Here is a 17492-nt window from a genome sequence, read left to right as displayed (position 1 = left end):
AGGTTCTTCCAGGTATCTATGAAGAAATGTAGAGTGAAACCACCCCAAGGTCTTCCGGAAACAAAGAGTTAAAAAGCTGCTCTTGTATTGACAAGGGATCATTATCTCGTTTTAAAGGATTATTTAATCTGCAACCTCTCAGGTTTCTGCATATTCGGCAAATACTCAGCCCGGGTGGGCAGCAGTTCTAGTTTCCAATATGGGAGTACGTATCCGCCTCCGATCATTCTCCTCATCATCCATGGCTTTAACATAAATTCTACGTAAAGTACCCCGTGCGGGAAAAGGAGAATAGATTAATCCCATGCCATTTCCCGTATCCCCCCGGCACAGCCCACTTTTATTCTAACAAGGTGACTCCGACTGCGGAGAGAGACTTCCTGAAGACCCCGGCTAATTTCATCTCTCTCATCTCTAGGTGAACTTCAAACAGAGCTGCTTCCTGAGCAGGAGAGCCACGCAGCCGCTAGAAATGGCTTTTAAAGTCCTAACACAAACCATTTCCGTCTAATAATAACCCAAATACATGTGAATGTGAAACCCAATCCCGGGCTCTTCTCCTACAAGGCATTTCCAGACTCTCTCCATAGAAACTGACTTCAGAGCGGCATCTGGCTTTAATTTCTCGGTTCTCTTCCAGAGGGAGTCTGGGGGTCCGGTTAGCAGAGGCTCGAGAAGCAGAGTAATTCCAATAAAGTGCAAAGTAGAGAAGCCCGGCCAGCAGTTTCAGCAGCTAGAGACTTAAAGGTCCATTTTGGAGAAGCCTGAGGACCCAATTCAGTCCTTTCCCTTTTCCTTGTGCCAATGAAGAACAATATTTAATCAAGCCGACACTGGGGGCCACAGTTACTGTTATATAAATGTATATTTTATTATATTCTGATTGGCCAGTCAGTCTTTCGTATCCAAACCTTTAAAAGTATTGAGAAACACCACTCACTGTGCATGTGTAGCCCCTGCACCTAATCCATGTTGTATGGACCCCATATCCATCTGCCAACTTGGCAGCACCAGGCTATAGCCAAATGAGCAGCGTTTGACCACCTCCATTCTGGTGGATCTATGGAGTGCGCCAATGTGGTCCTTGGCCAATGATATTTTTGTGCAGGTGTATCTGGTCTGGCAGATTCGGCTCACTAAGTGGGTTTGTTGGTGCAGCTTCTGGTGGGTTGTGGGTCCAGCTGTTGGTATTGCCATTGGCAAGACTTGTCACTTTTGAGCCCCCCTGTGTGTCCATGCGCCTTCCTGTGGGGGTGTCAGTGACAGGCCCCTCTGTGACCACCAGTGGGTTTGGGTTGACTGAAAAGTGAGGTCCATAAGGAGATTCCTAAGGAGATGTTAGGGTCAGGTCACAACTCTACAAGCTCTTAAGCTGCAACTCTTTTGGAGGGGCTGAGTTGGCAACATGAAAGGGGCCCATACAAGAACTACTTCAGGTTGAGTCAGCAGCTTATTGGCCGGCGTATGGAGCCTGATGACCTGGCAGGATAACAAATCCCATTGGACGACGACCTAAGTGGCATATTGATACAGTTGTCTCTCCAAAAAGTCTGACCAAGAAGTTTGATCCAGTCATTGGCTCAATGACCTCACCATACGAGACATTTTTTTTTTAATCATAGGGTCAGCTTTAAGGTAATGGCAGAAAGGACAATTTTAGGCCACCCTGAGATTTCAAAAGGTGACGACAACGTTTTCCCAATTCCCCACGTTCATTTCTTAAACAATCGCCTGGACCTGTGGGTGTACCCATGGCCATATCAATGAAACGAGGTATTTGATGGTATTTAGTTGCCCACCCCTAGCTCCAGTGACACATGTTTAAAATGTGCTGCTTTTTTTTTTTGGATAAAAAAACTATATCCCCTGTGTAGTAATAATATAGATGTTCAAAGCTCAAACCCTGGACTTTTCAACGCCGCTGCTGGAATGTCGGAGAGTTTAATGGCTCCCCACTGCAAGATTCAATATTTCATTAGCAGAAAGCAAAAAACATTCCATAAATTCCCTCCTGTCAACAACTGTCTGTTATTGTGGGATTGTCCCAAATAGAACTAGGGATGCACTGAATCCACTATTTGGGATTCGGCCGAATCCCCGAATCCTTGGTGAAAGATTTGGCCGAATACCGAAGCCAAATCCTAATTTGCATATGCAAATTAGGGTCAGGAAAGGGAAAAAGTGGAAAAAAATCTTTTGTGACAAAAAGTCATGTGGTTTCCCTACCCACCCCTAATTTACATATGCAAATTAGGATTCGGTTCAGCCAGGCAGAAGGATTCGGCCGAATCCTGCTGAAAAGGGTCGAATCCCGAACCGAATCCTGGATTCGGTGCATCCCTAAATAGAATGTCAAAATTATACTATCGCTTTCAGCCCTTTCCTAAGAAATCCCTTGGTGGAGCCCACACTGTTGGTACAACCTGAACAGATTCTGTTGATACCCGGGCGGTACTATTATCCTGTTTTATTACAGGGATCAGCTCAATAAATTGTGTTTATTATACAAGGAGCTACTCCAGAACATACGTAGGTTCTCTCTCCATAACCCTTTCTGCACTGCTGGTTCTGCCTCTTGCAACAGTGTAGCAGATGCCATCTTTACATGCCTCTTCCCAGGTTTGTTTTTTAATCCAATGGCATCTGCTATATTGTTTCATATGTCAGAACCAGCAGTGCAGAGAATACCAGATATGTTTGCAGCAGCAAGACAGTCTAACCAACCTGTGGTTTGCTCACAGAGCCTGAACTACAGTTCCCAGAATCCACTGCCAGACAGCTGCCGAGTCTCCATCTGTTGCAGCTGTTTTGGTATTTGGCATAGGGCAGGGTTGCACAGACGTAGCTGTTTGTATATCAAGAGAGAAGGTTGGAAATGGCTACATCACATCTGTTAGATCATGAGTGACCGCAACAAAATTAGTTTAATTGCAGCTGTTGTCGGAGAGGATCCTTAATGGACATTTGGGCCTGTATTTTCTTCTTTATTTTGTTTATTGTGTTATCAGGATGTGGCCGGCAAGATAAATAGACAGAAGTCATTTGTATATTCCTTACTAACAGCTGCACACTAACCAGCCTCTGCTTTGGAATCCAACTCTTGGAGGATCTCCGGGAGCTTCTTATTAATCTGACCTACTAATTCCTCTACTGCCTCTGCACCTGCTCTGTGCACTAACGCTTTCACCTTCTGCCTCCGAGTGCCTCTTCTCACGCTATCGCTGGGGCCACTCATTGGCCTACGGGCAGGAGAGAAGTCATAGGATTATACCCCCCAATCTGTAATTCCTCTGGGTCCTAGTAATTCCCTGTGTGTCACTTGTTCTAATGGGGGAAGCTAAGGAACCATTGAGACTTTGAGGTTCCGGAGATACCCTCACGAAGGTTTTGTGGATCTTTCTACAGAGAGTTATCTGGGGGATGTTGTTAGAAACCACCAAAATCATGAAAAATAACCTTCTAGGTTGGGTCCTTGAAGTACCCCCAACAATAGCATTAATATAACGCATCACACCAAGGTGACAGGAGATGACTGAGCAACATCCGGTGCCACCAAATGACACTATTAATATTGGCCGATTCCAATGGCATGCTCTGGGCACTCTTCTTCTGGATAACCTCTTCTTCTTCTGCTGCTGCTTTCCCTCTGCTAACCTTCTCCTGCTGCCCATCTTCTCCTCTGTCTTCCTACTGATGTTAATGAAGACTCGCTGATCAGCTCCTGGCACTCACAGAATGTCCACTTACAAGGGTCTCCCTTCCTTTTCCACAAACAGGACGTCATGCTCCAGAAAGACGACCGCATCGAGGAGCTGGAGGAGGCGTTGCGGGAAAGCGTCCAGATCACAGCAGAGCGAGAAATGGTGCTGGCACAGGAGGAATCGGCAAGGAACAATTACCAAAAACAGGTTTGCCGCTTTCTGCCTTGCCGTAGTCTGAACCACAGTGATTGAGAAATAGAAGGTCACGAGAAAAAAAAAAAGCTAACAAACCATATGGTTTCTCCCGGTGGGAATAGTCCCCCTTTAAAAGCCCATAGACTTGGGTGGTGGCATGGTGTGGATGCTCCGTTGAGAAGCCAGAATGAGGAGTAATTTATGGGTATGCCATGGTTTTTATAGCTGCGGCTATGATCCAGTGAGATTAGTGACTATGTGTTGAGTTACAGTATTGGAGACATTACGCAACGTGTTATTGTAAAGGCAGCGGAAGCGGCAACGTCTTTATATATACAATATATACAGCCCGTAGCCTGGTGGTTTTCCTTTAAAAACATTCCACATCATTGTGATACTCTCACAGTTCATTATGTTGGACCCTCCTGTGATATGATATTTAAATGTTTTAAAAGGAGACCTAAAGCCTAAATACAATCTGGGTGGAAATGCTGTATTTTCTATACTGTACTTACTGTACCAGCCCAGAGGGTCAGCAGAACTATAAGAGTAATGATCCAGACCTTCACAGTTGTCCCCAGCAGTTCCTCATATTGGATCTTGTTAGGCATCTTGTGAGTGTCAGTGGCCCTGCACATGCTCAGTGGGCTCTGGTCTGCTGCTGAGATGCTACGCTTAGGGGTTGTGGGTAAGTATGCATTAATGTGACCACTGAAGAGGCAGAGATGGAGCATTTGTTGATGTATTTGGACCTCATCCAACATATAGCTCAACATCCATTTTGGTTGGCTAAAACAAAGGTATGTTCCCTGTAAGAGCTTGAGGCCAGCACACACAGAACAAAGATGCCCCAGTAGCTCCCCATCTTCTTTTCTGCTGATTCACTGCACATGCTCTGTGCTGCTGTCACTTACTGAGCTTAGGGAGCCACTCACAATATACAGTACACACAGAATAGAAATGTCACAATATAAGGCTGATTAGTAATTAATACACATAATTACTACATGGCAGCACAGAAACCAGTGCAATTAGCATCAGAATTGAATAATCAGCAAACCTGTAGCATCAGCTTATATTACAGCCAGGGAAGCTCATTTTCTGCTGGATAATTAGTGACGAGCCCTAAGCTTAGCTTCTCAACAGCCAATCAGAGCCCACTGAGCATGTGAGTGTCACAGACACTTTCCAAGATGGTGACCCCCTGTGACAAGTTTGAAGTCCTGGATCATTGCTGTTATTGAAACTTTAGACTGGTGCAATACCTTCAGTATATAATATTTGGCATTTTTAGCCATATTCATTTCTAAAGTTTAGTTCTCTTTTAAATTGTCCAAGTAATAAGAGTTTCCAGCAGGGAGACCATTGTAGACCGACTCTAAAGTGGGTAAACATAAAGCTTGGCCACAATATGACGCTAAATGAAGACTGGCACCTAAAACCATTCCCTGTTACTCTTTGTCAGTACCTCGGTACCCCACTTTCCCCTTGGCTTGGTCCCTTTTTGTATTTTTTTTTATGCAGGTACTATGTTTTTGGCAAAGCACATAAAATTACGCCCAATTGCCCCAGCAATCTGAAGGGTCTTACCCAAATGAAGGCAGCCTTTAAGCTGACTGTGTGGATGAGTGGGGAACTATTGCCCTAGAGCAGACCCTTTCCAGCTGGAGGATCTTCCCCCTTTTTAGTGCTTCTCTACTTCTCTTATTTTTGCATCTGTGCCAAGAGATGATATTCAGCCTGTGGTCCCTAATTTGGGTGGCAAAACAAAGATAGCCATATAACAAGTCACCAAGGCAAGTGGAGGACCAAACACAAGCCTATGCAGATCCATTGATGGAGGACTATATCAATGCGGTCCTCTTCCAACTACATTTCTTGGCTTATGCATGGAACCCTTCCAATGGCCACGTATAGGTCACATGGGCTGTTGGAAGGGTTCCATGCACTGCTAATAAGGTGCAAAGAGGAGCCAATTCTGCAGGTTTTATTTTCCCATTTATACTCGGCTGCATCCAACTGACTTTGGGGACATGGTGATATTTGGGGTTCACAGCTTCATTAGGACACGGTTATGTTTCTTAGTGGGGGGAAGTTGGGAATCTTTCCCACTGGAAAACATCCAGTAGTTTGATACCGTTTGTAGCTCTTCTGGTTACAGAGGTCACTTGCCCTGGTGCCCTTGACCCTTCACTCTCCAGGGTTGATATTTTCTTGGTATAATTGCATGCTTCCTCCTCTTCTCTCCTTTTCTCTCACTGCCTGGCTCAAGCCGCCTTGTGAAACCCTGCATGAGGCCAAATTACCTGCCTTTAAGTGGTTCAAGGTATGAAGACCTGTTGACCTTACATGTGTCATCACCTCGCCTCCTATGATGTCCCTCACCCACTAGCTGTCAGTCCATAGCCTTGCACCAAGTTGTGTTCTTCCAACCCAGTCACTTTCGGCAGTGTCCGTATTGGACTTTGTGAGACTTGTTTTCCCCTCTTCGTTTTTCCAAGATGTTTATTTGTTTGGGGTCGGGAAGTTTCTCTTGTCATGGTCTTGGTGCAGCTGCACAATATTCCTGCTTATGTGCAGTATATGTATTTATTTATGTTGGGCAGCAAGGAGTTCCAAATGAGACCTCACACATCTTCCACAAGGCAGGGCTGATGTTATTTGCTAGGGAAGCTTTACATCCACTTTACTGTTCTATAGTTGATAGAAGTAATCCAAAATATGCTTGTGTTTAAGAAAAATGGAGCATCGCCAAAATGGCACCTAAAAACATTGTCTTATGCGTTCTGGTAGACCCTCAAAATCCAAGAGCCTTATGTTGACCCCTTTACTAAATGGCCCAGTATTAAAGGGGGTTGGCTAATTCTAAGAAACTTTTCAATTGGTCTTCATTATTTATTTTTTATGGTTTTCTAAATATTCTAAACATGTAAATTGGCATCAGGTGCCCGATTTGGCATATAAACAAGATTTTGGCAAGATCTAATAACAGTGTCCACAAAATGGTGGCTGCCTGCTTGACGTTATTGTGAATTTCAAGACAAAAAGAAACGAGATTGAAATAATTTAGTGTAAATGAAGTTTATTTTGCTTGACCAACATCATAAAATTGGATTTGGAGTGATCTCTTAGGGTGGCAGGTCTCCTTTAAGGCTTTATTTCTTATACACAGGGATCCAGTTGATCTTGTCTTGCGTGTCCATGGCTCAATGAGTCAATTCACTGCTCAGGCTCTTCTTCATAATGAAGAGTTTTAGATCCAGCACATTCTTTCTAACCATTGCCAAAAGTTAACTTCCTAGAATAAACTTGTGCCAGCTCTTTTATTGCAGACCTGGATATATTGCTTGCCTAATTAGGCAACTAGTGAACCGGGGCAGGCTAATACGTGACTGATGATAATGCAGGGAGGCTGTCATGTGATCTTGGGTTAATTAAGCATAGAACAACATGAATAATAAAAACCTGAGTGTCTAGGTTATCTGTCTAGACCTGGACTATGGATTCTTTCTTTTGAACCTGGGTTCTTCTGTTGGATATTCTTTATAAGACTCCCTTTATACCATATCTAGTGTAGGGGATTATGATCTGCCCTCTAGATTGCTCATCCGGGTTCTTTGTCCCTGGTAAAGCTGTATGTCTTATTGGTCAACTGGTGGACAGTTAAGGTTTTGATTGGACTTCAGCCTTGGAGGCAGGCAGTCTAGTTTGTTCTCACTAGGGTACATCCAAAACTCAACTGAATAATTCCTTGTGGAGGCAGAACATAGACTGCTTGTGGGTTGTCCTACTTGCTTATTGTTCTGTTATGTTGACCAGAAAACAGTTTGTCTTGCCTACGTTGCCATAGTCTCAGAATTTAGTTGGACGTAACGTTCCTTATCACCTTCCATAGGCCTCCTGTTGTGTAATGACCCCTTACAAGAAGAGCATGGGGGCAAGCATAGTGTCCACAAGAGGGCAGTTGGATTTCAATGGACTTGGGCCACCTTAGTTAGTTCACTCTGCGGTGGACAATTTACAATATAGCAGAAAATACAACTCAGGTAGCTTTTATCTATGTTTGTCGTTGTGTCCTGATGTGGACACCGGACAAAAGTCTCCAATTTGGCCCTGAGTGTCAGCATTGTGGGGGCCAAAGGAGGGCCGTTTCCATGCTGAAGTGCTTCTTAGCTGAATCCTTCTTAGAATTTATTAGCTCGGCATGAAGTTGGTTGCACATTTAATGTACCAACAAGTTCTTTTATCTCAACAAGGGCTTCTTCCATACAGTTCGCAGCTGTATACACTCAGCCGCACAGCAGTGTAGTTTCCTCAGCCGTGGACTTGTGCGGTTTCCCAACACTGGTTCCTCTTAGCTGTTCAACCTTTGGCCAGGTCTCTTTGCCAAGATCAGAGAGGTCCACATACACCACCTTCTAACATTACTGGAATAGTAAACTAGTGTATGCCCATTAGCATATATGCTCTCTCCTGTTGTGTATTTATAAAAGCCTTCTGCTTGTGGGCTGAGGGCCACCTCATTGTGGGTAGGACCTGGTTATGTAGATTATTACCTCTTTAAATTAAAAATATATGCCAAGGTAGAACTTTTTCTCCTACCATCCTTAGAAATATTCATTGTGCAGACCTCCATGTTGGACATTGTTGTAGCAGGTTGGAGATCCCTGTCCTCACGGCACCTTTTTTTATCTCCAATTTCACTGGCATTGTTTGTTTCCCCTTTTTTGGCAACGAGGGTCCCTTTCAGTGAAGGTTTCACACGTATTTCATTTGTCTCAAAAAAGCTTTGGGTATCTGCAGATTAATGAGACGTGGGAGATTAAAATGTAAGTTTATACTTGTTCTTATTGAGTTTTTTTAAAATTTTTCTTTGGTTTGATTTAATTTACAATTAAAAGAGAAATACACCTTTGTCTATAAGAAGGCGTTGTCTTCCTTTATACAGTGAAGGCCCGATAGAAGTCAGGGAAAGGTTTGCTCGTATGGTGACTTGAAAATGAGCAGTCCTCCTGATTTTATGGCCAACTTATTTGAAATGTCCAAAAGTATGAAGCCACCTGTCTGTCCTAAAGTCAAGGGGGTTGATATAAAGTTGCCCCTCATTTTGCTGTTACAACTGCCCCCACTCTTCAGGGAAGAGTAGAACATTGTTGCTGGGAGTTGCTTTTAGTCAGGTTTCAGTTCATTCAACAGGGGTTTAGTTGGCTTGAGGCAGGCCTGGACTGAAAGTCAAAATAGGCCCTGGCATTCCATTAGTACACAGAGACCCAAATAGTTCTCCACCAGCCCACGTATTAGTGAGAGTCTATCAGCAGTCCGGTTCTTCCATTCATATCTCGGTAAACCCATTCAAACCTGGCTTTGTTTATGGGGGCATTATTGTGCTGAAACGGGAAAGGGTCTTCCCCCACAAAAGTCGGAAGCACCAAATTGTCAAGAAGGTATTTGTACCCAGTGAGCTTTACGTTTACTTTGGACCGAAGCCTCCAAGACCAAACCATAGACCATTATTCCTCCCCCCCACTAAGCTTTACCATCAGCATTGAGACAGGTAAGCTTCTTCTGGTGCCATTTATCACTCCAAAGGACACACTTCTCCAAGAGACAAGGATGATGGACCTTAGCACCCCTTCAACCAACGCTTGGCATTACCCATGAGGATGTTAGGCTTGAGTGCCTTTATCCCATCTCATTAAAAAAATGCCCTTGGTCTGACACTGCTTTAGAGACTGTTAAGACTGAGAGCCTGTATATTCTTTTCCTTAAAGTCCTTCCAAATGTTTTAAATGATGTCCCCCTTTTTCATAGTCTCCTTTAGATGTTCTAAATAGCACCCATTGCCTCTAGCGGCACCCGCATCACAGTAGATGGTGTCGGTTAAAGGAACCCGGCACCCACGCCTGAAAATCTGTATAATAAAAGTCCTTTTAAAATTAATCATGAAACCCAAATTCATAACCAACTCGTTATAAAAGCATTTAAAACTCTCAGCTGTCAATCATATCAGCATAGAGGCGGGGCAGACAATGACTTTCACTTTCCATTCTGCAATTTCGAGATGTCACTGCATTCCTTAAATTTCCCCTCCATCGCCAACATTTAATGTTATGGGCATCGGGTGCCCCATTTTGGTGCATAAACAAGATTTTGGCATGATCTGAAGCTTGTCTTAATAACTGTGTCCACAAAATGGCTGCTGCCTGTTTCAAGGCATTGTGAATTCCAAGACTAAAAGAAACACGGTTTAAATAATTTATTTAGTGTAAGTGACGTTTATTTTGCTTGACTTAACATCATAAAAAAGGATTTGAAATTATTGTTTAGGGTGACAGGTCCCCTTTAAGGGCCCCGATCCTGAACATTCTCATCTTCCCTCACTTCACACCGGCTCACACAACAAGGTTGAGAAAGACAAGTCTGCGGCACGTACAATGCCACCAGTTTATACACTGGACCCTCATTCATGTTGACCTTGTTCTGCTCGGAGCAAAGTCACCTCTAATTATAATTGGCTTATAATCAGTGGGTTATTATGGGCATTCTGAAATGCCCTCTTGTTCTGCCTGCGAGCCGGCCGTTGGCTGCTGAGAGGCCGAAGTGTTTGTGCGGTTACAGCAGACAGTGGCTAAATTTTCCTACCCATTTAGCACCCGTTTTCTTTTGGAGTTGAAGGAGCTTTCTCATCAAAGCCTTGGCACATCCATTAGTTAAAGGGTAAGTAGACCTTTAAAATAAGTGAATGTAAAATTGATGAGAATGCTATTCTACGCACTTTTGACATTTAAATTCATTATTTTTTATTCCAAGATATTAAGGGATACATGTGCTGTTAATGTGAATGAATTTTGTTCCAACAGCGCCACCTGCTGGTCAGTTTCTGACCAGTCTGACCACCAAGTAGTCAAGGAAGTTGTCAGGAGAAAGAAAGAGGCTGCTCTGATGTTCTTCTGCTTAGGAAAGATTTGAGAAAGGTTTCTAATTGTTTTCCTAAGCAGAAGAACATCAGAGCAGCCTCTTTCTTTCTCCTGACAACTTCCTTGACTACTTGGTGGTCAGACTGGTCAGAAACTGACCAGCAGGTGGCGCTGTTGGAACAAAATTCATTTATATTGACAGCACATGTATCCCTTAATATTTTGGAATAAAAAGACAATAAATAGTAAATGAAAATTGCTTTTCAGTTTACTTATCCTTTTTAAAGGGCAGATTTAAAAGCCCCTGCAGAGCAAACCTGGGCCTGCACAGCAGCTCTGTGCTTCAGTTTCCTATAGAAGAATATAGGTGGCACATTTATAAAGAATTTTGAGGGGTGCACAAATTTCCCAGAGCGACTCTCTCCTCTCTGTATATTTGTATGTTGAAGCTGCCGTATTGTTTCCCACTATAGTCTGCATCGGGTTGCCTGGACTTGAAATCCATCTCCTTTCTGCATTGCTAATATGTCCGTGTCCATCTGCAGGTGGAGGAACTGATGTCTGCGATGGAGAAGGTGAAGCACGAGTTGGAGTCCATGAAGGCAAAACTGTCGTCTACCCAGCACTCCCTGGCAGAGAAAGAGATCCATCTGACCAACTTGCGTGCCGAGAGGCGCAAACACCTGGAGGAGGTGCTGGAAATGAAGTAAGTCTCACCAGGGAACTGGAAAACACAATATGGGACATAACCTGATTATTTTTTTGGGGGGGGGGGGTGAATTTTAAAACACAGGATAATCGTGACTTTATCTCTTTTCCACAGTGGGGGTGGGGGGTGGTATATATAAGAGGATTGTTGAGCACACTAGGCTACAAAATGGTGCAGCTTAATTTGAAGCAACCAAAAAAACCAGTAGGGAAGCATATTTTAAAGCAGAAGATAAATCCTACCCCAGGTCATGCTATTTATCTATCACTCTATCTATCCATTATCTATCCATCATCTATCAATCTCTCTATCATTTATCTATCTATCAATCCATTATCTATCTATCATCTATCCATTATCTCTCTATCCATTACCTATCCTCTATCTATCTATCTATTTATCATATATCTATTATCTATCTATCCATTATCTCTCTATCATCTATATATCCATTGTCCATCAATATATTTATTCATCTATCTATTATCTATCTGTCTCTCTATATCTATCTATTTATCTATCTATCCATTATCTATATCTATCTATCTATCTAATGTTCAGCTTTTAGTTGAGCAGCTCTTTGGTTGCTAGGTCCATTTTACCCTAGAAACTAGGCAGTGGTGCGAATGAGAGACTGGAATATAAATAGTAGAGGCCTGAATAGAGAAATAAATAAAAAGTAACCATAATAAAACTGTAGCCTCAAAAGAGCAATAGTTTTTTTTTTTGCTGTCGGGGTCAGTGATCCCTATTGGAAGGAGCCAAAAGAGGAAGGCAAATAATTATAATTATATATATATATATATATATATATATATATATATATATATATATATATATATATATATATATATATATATATATATATAAAAAGACCAATACAAAGTTGCTGCGGACAAGCTATTCTTTACCATACTAAACATTTGCTTAAAGGCAAACTTCCCCTTTAACTGGCAGCCTTTAATGCCTTCACCAGGATGTAGCAATTACTGTGGGGTGGGGGAGGGTGCGGATTGGCCGTCTCTGCTGGACTTATTCCAGGATTCTCTGTACCAAAGCCAGTGTCGGGGGTATTACCTTCCCCTTGCTTTTCTGCCGTCTCACTGCAGTGACAAATCTGCGGCGGTGCCTCCAGTACATTAGTAACGAGTCTCTACTGAGCGCCGGCCATTCCCTGCCCCAGAGCCGCCAGCTAGAGGGATTCTTGTCTAATCCTAATGAGGCGCGGAGGCCATGACAGGCGCAGGCGAGATGCAGGAACAGCCTGAGTGATGTCTGAAATGATCCCTAATAATTCCTCACTTGGAACACGTGCGCCCCTTTCATTCCCTCCTCCAGCTTTACATACGTGTGTGGCACTCAATATCTCTATGTCACCTACAGAAATGGTTTCTTCCACTGACTCCCTCCCAACACCTGCTTTAACTTTTAAAACTTTATTATGTAAAAAACTAAGAGAGCAACAAGTTATAGAATCCTTCACCAAAGCCCAAATGGACCTCAGGTTGGACACTACTGAGCAGATTATATCATTATGTATTATTACTATGTCCCTGGACTGACCATAATTGTACAGAGAGATCCCATAAAACTATGGCAGCATAGGTATTCCCTGTACTAAGCACAATTCAGCAGGAACAGTCCCTAAATTTGCTCATAGTCTGTACAGAGAGATCCCATAAAACTATAGCAGTATAGGTATTCCCTGTACTAAGCACAATTCAGCAGGAACAGTCCCTAAGTTTGCTCATAGTCTGTACAGAGAGATCCCATAAAACTATGGCAGCATAGGTATTCCCTGTACTAAGCACAATTCAGCAGGAACAGTCCCTAAGTTTGCTCATAGTCTGTACAGAGAGATCCCATAAAACTATGGCAGTGATTCACACATGAACAAGACATACACAAGTCTGACAGTTATTAGAAGTGGCCAATTACACAGTGACCTGCTGTTCCGTATCCCTCCCGTCAGTAAGTGTCAGTCGGCTGCTGTGAGGGTCTAACCATTAAATATCCCCAGCTTTGGCCACTACATGGGAATCCTTATTCAGTCGGGCACAGGCAGTTCTGGGGGGGGGATATAATTTGAAATATCCTATAGCTTTTCCCCAACATCTGTTAAATATTATCTTTGTGGCACGTGCCCTAAAAATCTCCTCTGAAGGTCTCGCTCTTCCCCCACCCGTAGGGGGGCGACCATATTTATTTGAGCATTAGCAAATGAGAAGAGCAGTAAAATATCCAGTAATTGGGGGATTACGCCCCACTCTGCTCTGGTTAAGGGAACGCCGCCGGTGGGAAGGGTTTGAAGAAACATTTGCCGCATGGAACTTGACAGGGTGGGAAAGATTTCCAGAAGAAACTGTGCAGCAGCCAGTGGGGATTCCATAGTCCTGCGCAGCCGCTGGGTCTGCTGTGTCTGTTCTTCTGCACTTTCTACTAAAGTCAAGTGTGTAATTGCCATGGAAACCAGCATTTCCCTCCCTCTCGCCCATTCACTGCCGGTTCTGACTTTTAAAACCTGATTCACACACCAGGAGAGAGAAAAGAGCCGCCTGGAAGACCTCTCCATTCTGTTGCATTGTTTCCGGATTCAGAACCAGCAGTGCAGAAAGGGGCAGGCAGACGCTGCTATTCGTAGCAATTTCAAATAACTTTAAAACCAGAGTAACTGTGCAATAAATAGTGAATAAAGAACCCCCTTTTGTAAAATATAAGTATATTATAAGTTACAGAGGAGATTCATGACCATATAAAAGTACGAGGCCGAAGGCCGAGTGTTTTTATACAGGTCAAGGAACTCCGAGGTAACTTCTAATATCCTCATATTTTACAACTGGGGTACTTTATTTATTATAATACACAAGTTTTAGGGAGTCATGTGACAGAAATGACATCAGAACTCACCGTTTATAACTGATGACATCAGAATTCACCGTTTATAAGGATATCATTTACAAGATATTCATGGCTTTTGTGTATTATATATATATATTAGGAAGTTTCTCTGGGCACATTTCAATTTTGGGGCTGATCCGATCATGGGCCCTAGGGCCCAATGATCGGATCATAATCAGCCAGATATCAATTGGAGAAGCCCGCCGTAGGGCCCCATTCACGGGCCAATAAGCTGCCAACTCGGTCTGTCGGCAGTTTTTATCGTCCCGTGTATGGCCACCTTTAGGCAGCTGTTATCTGGTTATCTTTCTGTTGTTAGGTTACTGGGGGGGGGATGATATCACTCCAACTTGCAGTACAGCAGTAAAGAGTGACTGAAGTTTATCAGAGCACAAGTCACGTGACTGGGGGCAGCTGGGAAATTGACTATGTCTAGCCTCATGTCAGAATTAAATATTAAAAAAAATCTGTTTGCTCTTTTGAGCAACAGGTTTCAGTGCAGAATTCTGCTGGAGCAGCACTATTAAGTGATGCTTTAGGGGGAAAAAATTTTTTTCCCATGACAGTATCCCTTTAAAGATAATAAAAACTGTTACAGATAACCATTTATTTAAGTTGTTAAGATGATCCTGGGGGCACGGGCAAATTCCTCAAACACAAAGAGCCTCTTCTCTTTATTGGACCCTGAAGAAGGCGGCGGAGCTTCCAGGTGGCAAATGTTATCGCTTACGTGGCTAATGAGCCGTGACTGAGCTTGGCAGCTCCGATCCAACGGTGGAAGGGCCCGACGCAGCCCCTTAACCAAGGAAAGTGAGAGCGGGTCACGATTAATCCGAGGCGCAATAATAGAAAGCACAATCCTTAATCCTTTCCCCACGCACAATGGTTCGTTTGTGCCCATCTGAAAGAGATGCCCTGGGAAGGGGGTGGGCAAGCCCTGCTTGTTCCTATTAAAGGAGAACGAAACCCTAAAAATGAATAGGGCTAAAAATGGAGGGGTATAGGGAGCAGTAGGTGGAGTTATAGTGAGGGGTATATGGAGTAATAGGAGGAGTTATAGGGAAGGGTATATGGAGCAATATGAGGCGTTACAGGGAGGGGTATAGGGAGCTAATTGCACTGGTTTCTGTGCTGCCATGTAGTAATTATGTGTATTAATTACTAATCAGCCTTATATTGTGACATTTCTATTCTATGTGTACTGTATATTGTGAGTGGCTCCCTAAGCTCAGTAAGTGACAGCAGCACAGAGCATGTGCAGTGAATCAGCAGAAAAGAAGATGGGGAGCTACTGGGGCATCTTTGGAGACACAGATCTTTACTGCTAAAGGGCTGTGGTTGCCTTGGGCTGGTACAGAAGCACAAAACATCATGTACAACATTTCTAGCTACTTCTTTTGTTTAACTTTCCTTGTCCTTTAAGAGCCAGGACCTGTACACTTGGAATGTGACCACCTCCCTAAATCCCCATTAACCCATCAGTTGCTGAGCAAGTGCTTAAACTGTATCCCGTGAGGCTGTGAATAAACATGTTGCAGGGAGGCAGAATCAGACCACACATACTGGCAGTGCCCCCCACTAAAGTGCCATTGGCTTCAGATACAAACAGGTGCAAGGCCCACAGCTAATTCGGGGGATTTAGGTCTCTATGGTTACTGCCATGGTCCGTGACTCCGGGGGCTGGAGGGTTTCCTCCCCGCTGCGTTACAGGCCGACTACTAAGGGGATTACATTTGTCAGACTAATGGCGCAGATATAACGGTGTCAAACTGCCATCGCTGGCACTTAACTGGGTGACCTGAGATGGCAGTTGGAGAAGAAGGGCAGACATCTAAGTCCTTAAAGGGCTACTGCCACTACCTGTATCTTTTGCTTATTTGTACCCTGGGTACCCCTGGAACTATAGCAGGGTGACTGTTACCCCAATGTTTCTATATATCTGTAACCTTGTTATGAGCTAAGGGGACCCAGTCTGAAGGTCAGTTAGGGGGAGATTTGGGGTGAATGTTTATTTGTGCCCTGGGTACCCCTGGAACTATAGCAGGGTGACTGTTACCCCAATGTTTCTATATATCTGTAACCTTGTTATGAGCTAAGGGGGCCCAGTCTGAAGGTCAGTTAGGGGGAGATTTGGGGTGAGTGTTTATTTGTACCCTGGGTACCCCTGGAACTATAGCAGGGTGACACCCCAATGTTTCTATATATCTGTAACCTTGTTATGAGCTAAGGGGGCCCAGTCTGAAGGCCAGTTAGGGGGAGATTTGGGGTGAGTGTTTATTTGTACCCTGGGTACCCCTGGAACTATAGCAGGGTGACACCCCAATGTTTCTATATATCTGTAACCTTGTTATGAGCTAAGGGGGCCCAGTCTGAAGGTCAGTTAGGAGGAGATTTGGGGTGAGTGCTTATTTGTGCCCTGGGTACCCCTGGAACTATAGCAGGGTGACACCCCAATGTTTCTATATATCTGTAACCTTGTTATGAGCTAAGGGGGCCCAGTCTGAAGGTCAGTTAGGGGGAGATTTGGGGTGAGTGCTTATTTGTGCCCTGGGTACCCCTGGAACTATAGCAGGGTGACACCCCAATGTTTCTATATATCTATAACCTTGTTATGAGCTAAGGGGGCCCAGTCTGAAGGTCAGTTAGGGGGAGATTTGGGGTGAGTGTTTATTTGTACCCTGGGTACCCCTGGAACTATAGCAGGGTGACTGTTACCCCAATGTTTCTATATATCTGTAACCTTGTTATGAGCTAAGGGGGCCCAGTCTGAAGGCCAGTTAGGGGGAGATTTGGGGTGAGTGATTATTTGTACCCTGGGTACCCCTGGAACTATAGCAGGGTGACACCCCAATGTTTCTATATATCTGTAACCTTGTTATGAGCTAATGGGGCCCAGTCTGAAGGTCAGGGGGGAGATTTGGGGTGAGTGTTTATTTGTACCCTGGGTACCCCTGGAAGTATTATAACCTTGCAATAAGTAGAGGGTTACAAATAGCCTGGAACATAATATGCTATTAGTTTCCTTCTGGTGCTGCAGCCACATTGTTTTGCTTCCTCATTTCTATCCCCCAA

The 17492-nt window shown here is 43.7% G+C and overlaps 1 protein-coding gene across 12 annotated transcripts in view; it reads left to right on the top strand.

The window, feature by feature from the left end:
- erc1.S (ELKS/RAB6-interacting/CAST family member 1 S homeolog) overlaps positions 1-17492 on the top strand; it is a 120412-nt gene that overhangs the window by 81979 nt on the left and 20941 nt on the right. For 9 of the 12 annotated variants that reach the window (XM_018254835.2, XM_018254831.2, XM_018254837.2 and 6 more), the window contains 2 exons: positions 3777-3908; positions 11359-11519. In XM_018254835.2, coding sequence (XP_018110324.1) covers positions 3777-3908; positions 11359-11519 — 293 coding nt within the window. The remainder of the gene's footprint in view (positions 1-3776; positions 3909-11358; positions 11520-17492) is intronic. The other 3 variants (XM_018254836.2, XM_018254842.2, XM_018254841.2) reach the window with 1 other exon arrangement.

This window comes from Xenopus laevis, chromosome 3S (genome assembly GCF_017654675.1).
Source record: "Xenopus laevis strain J_2021 chromosome 3S, Xenopus_laevis_v10.1, whole genome shotgun sequence".
Taxonomy (NCBI): domain Eukaryota; kingdom Metazoa; phylum Chordata; class Amphibia; order Anura; family Pipidae; genus Xenopus; species Xenopus laevis.
The sequence above is the reverse complement of the archived record's forward strand: the minus strand, read 5'-3'. Positions and strand labels throughout refer to the sequence as shown.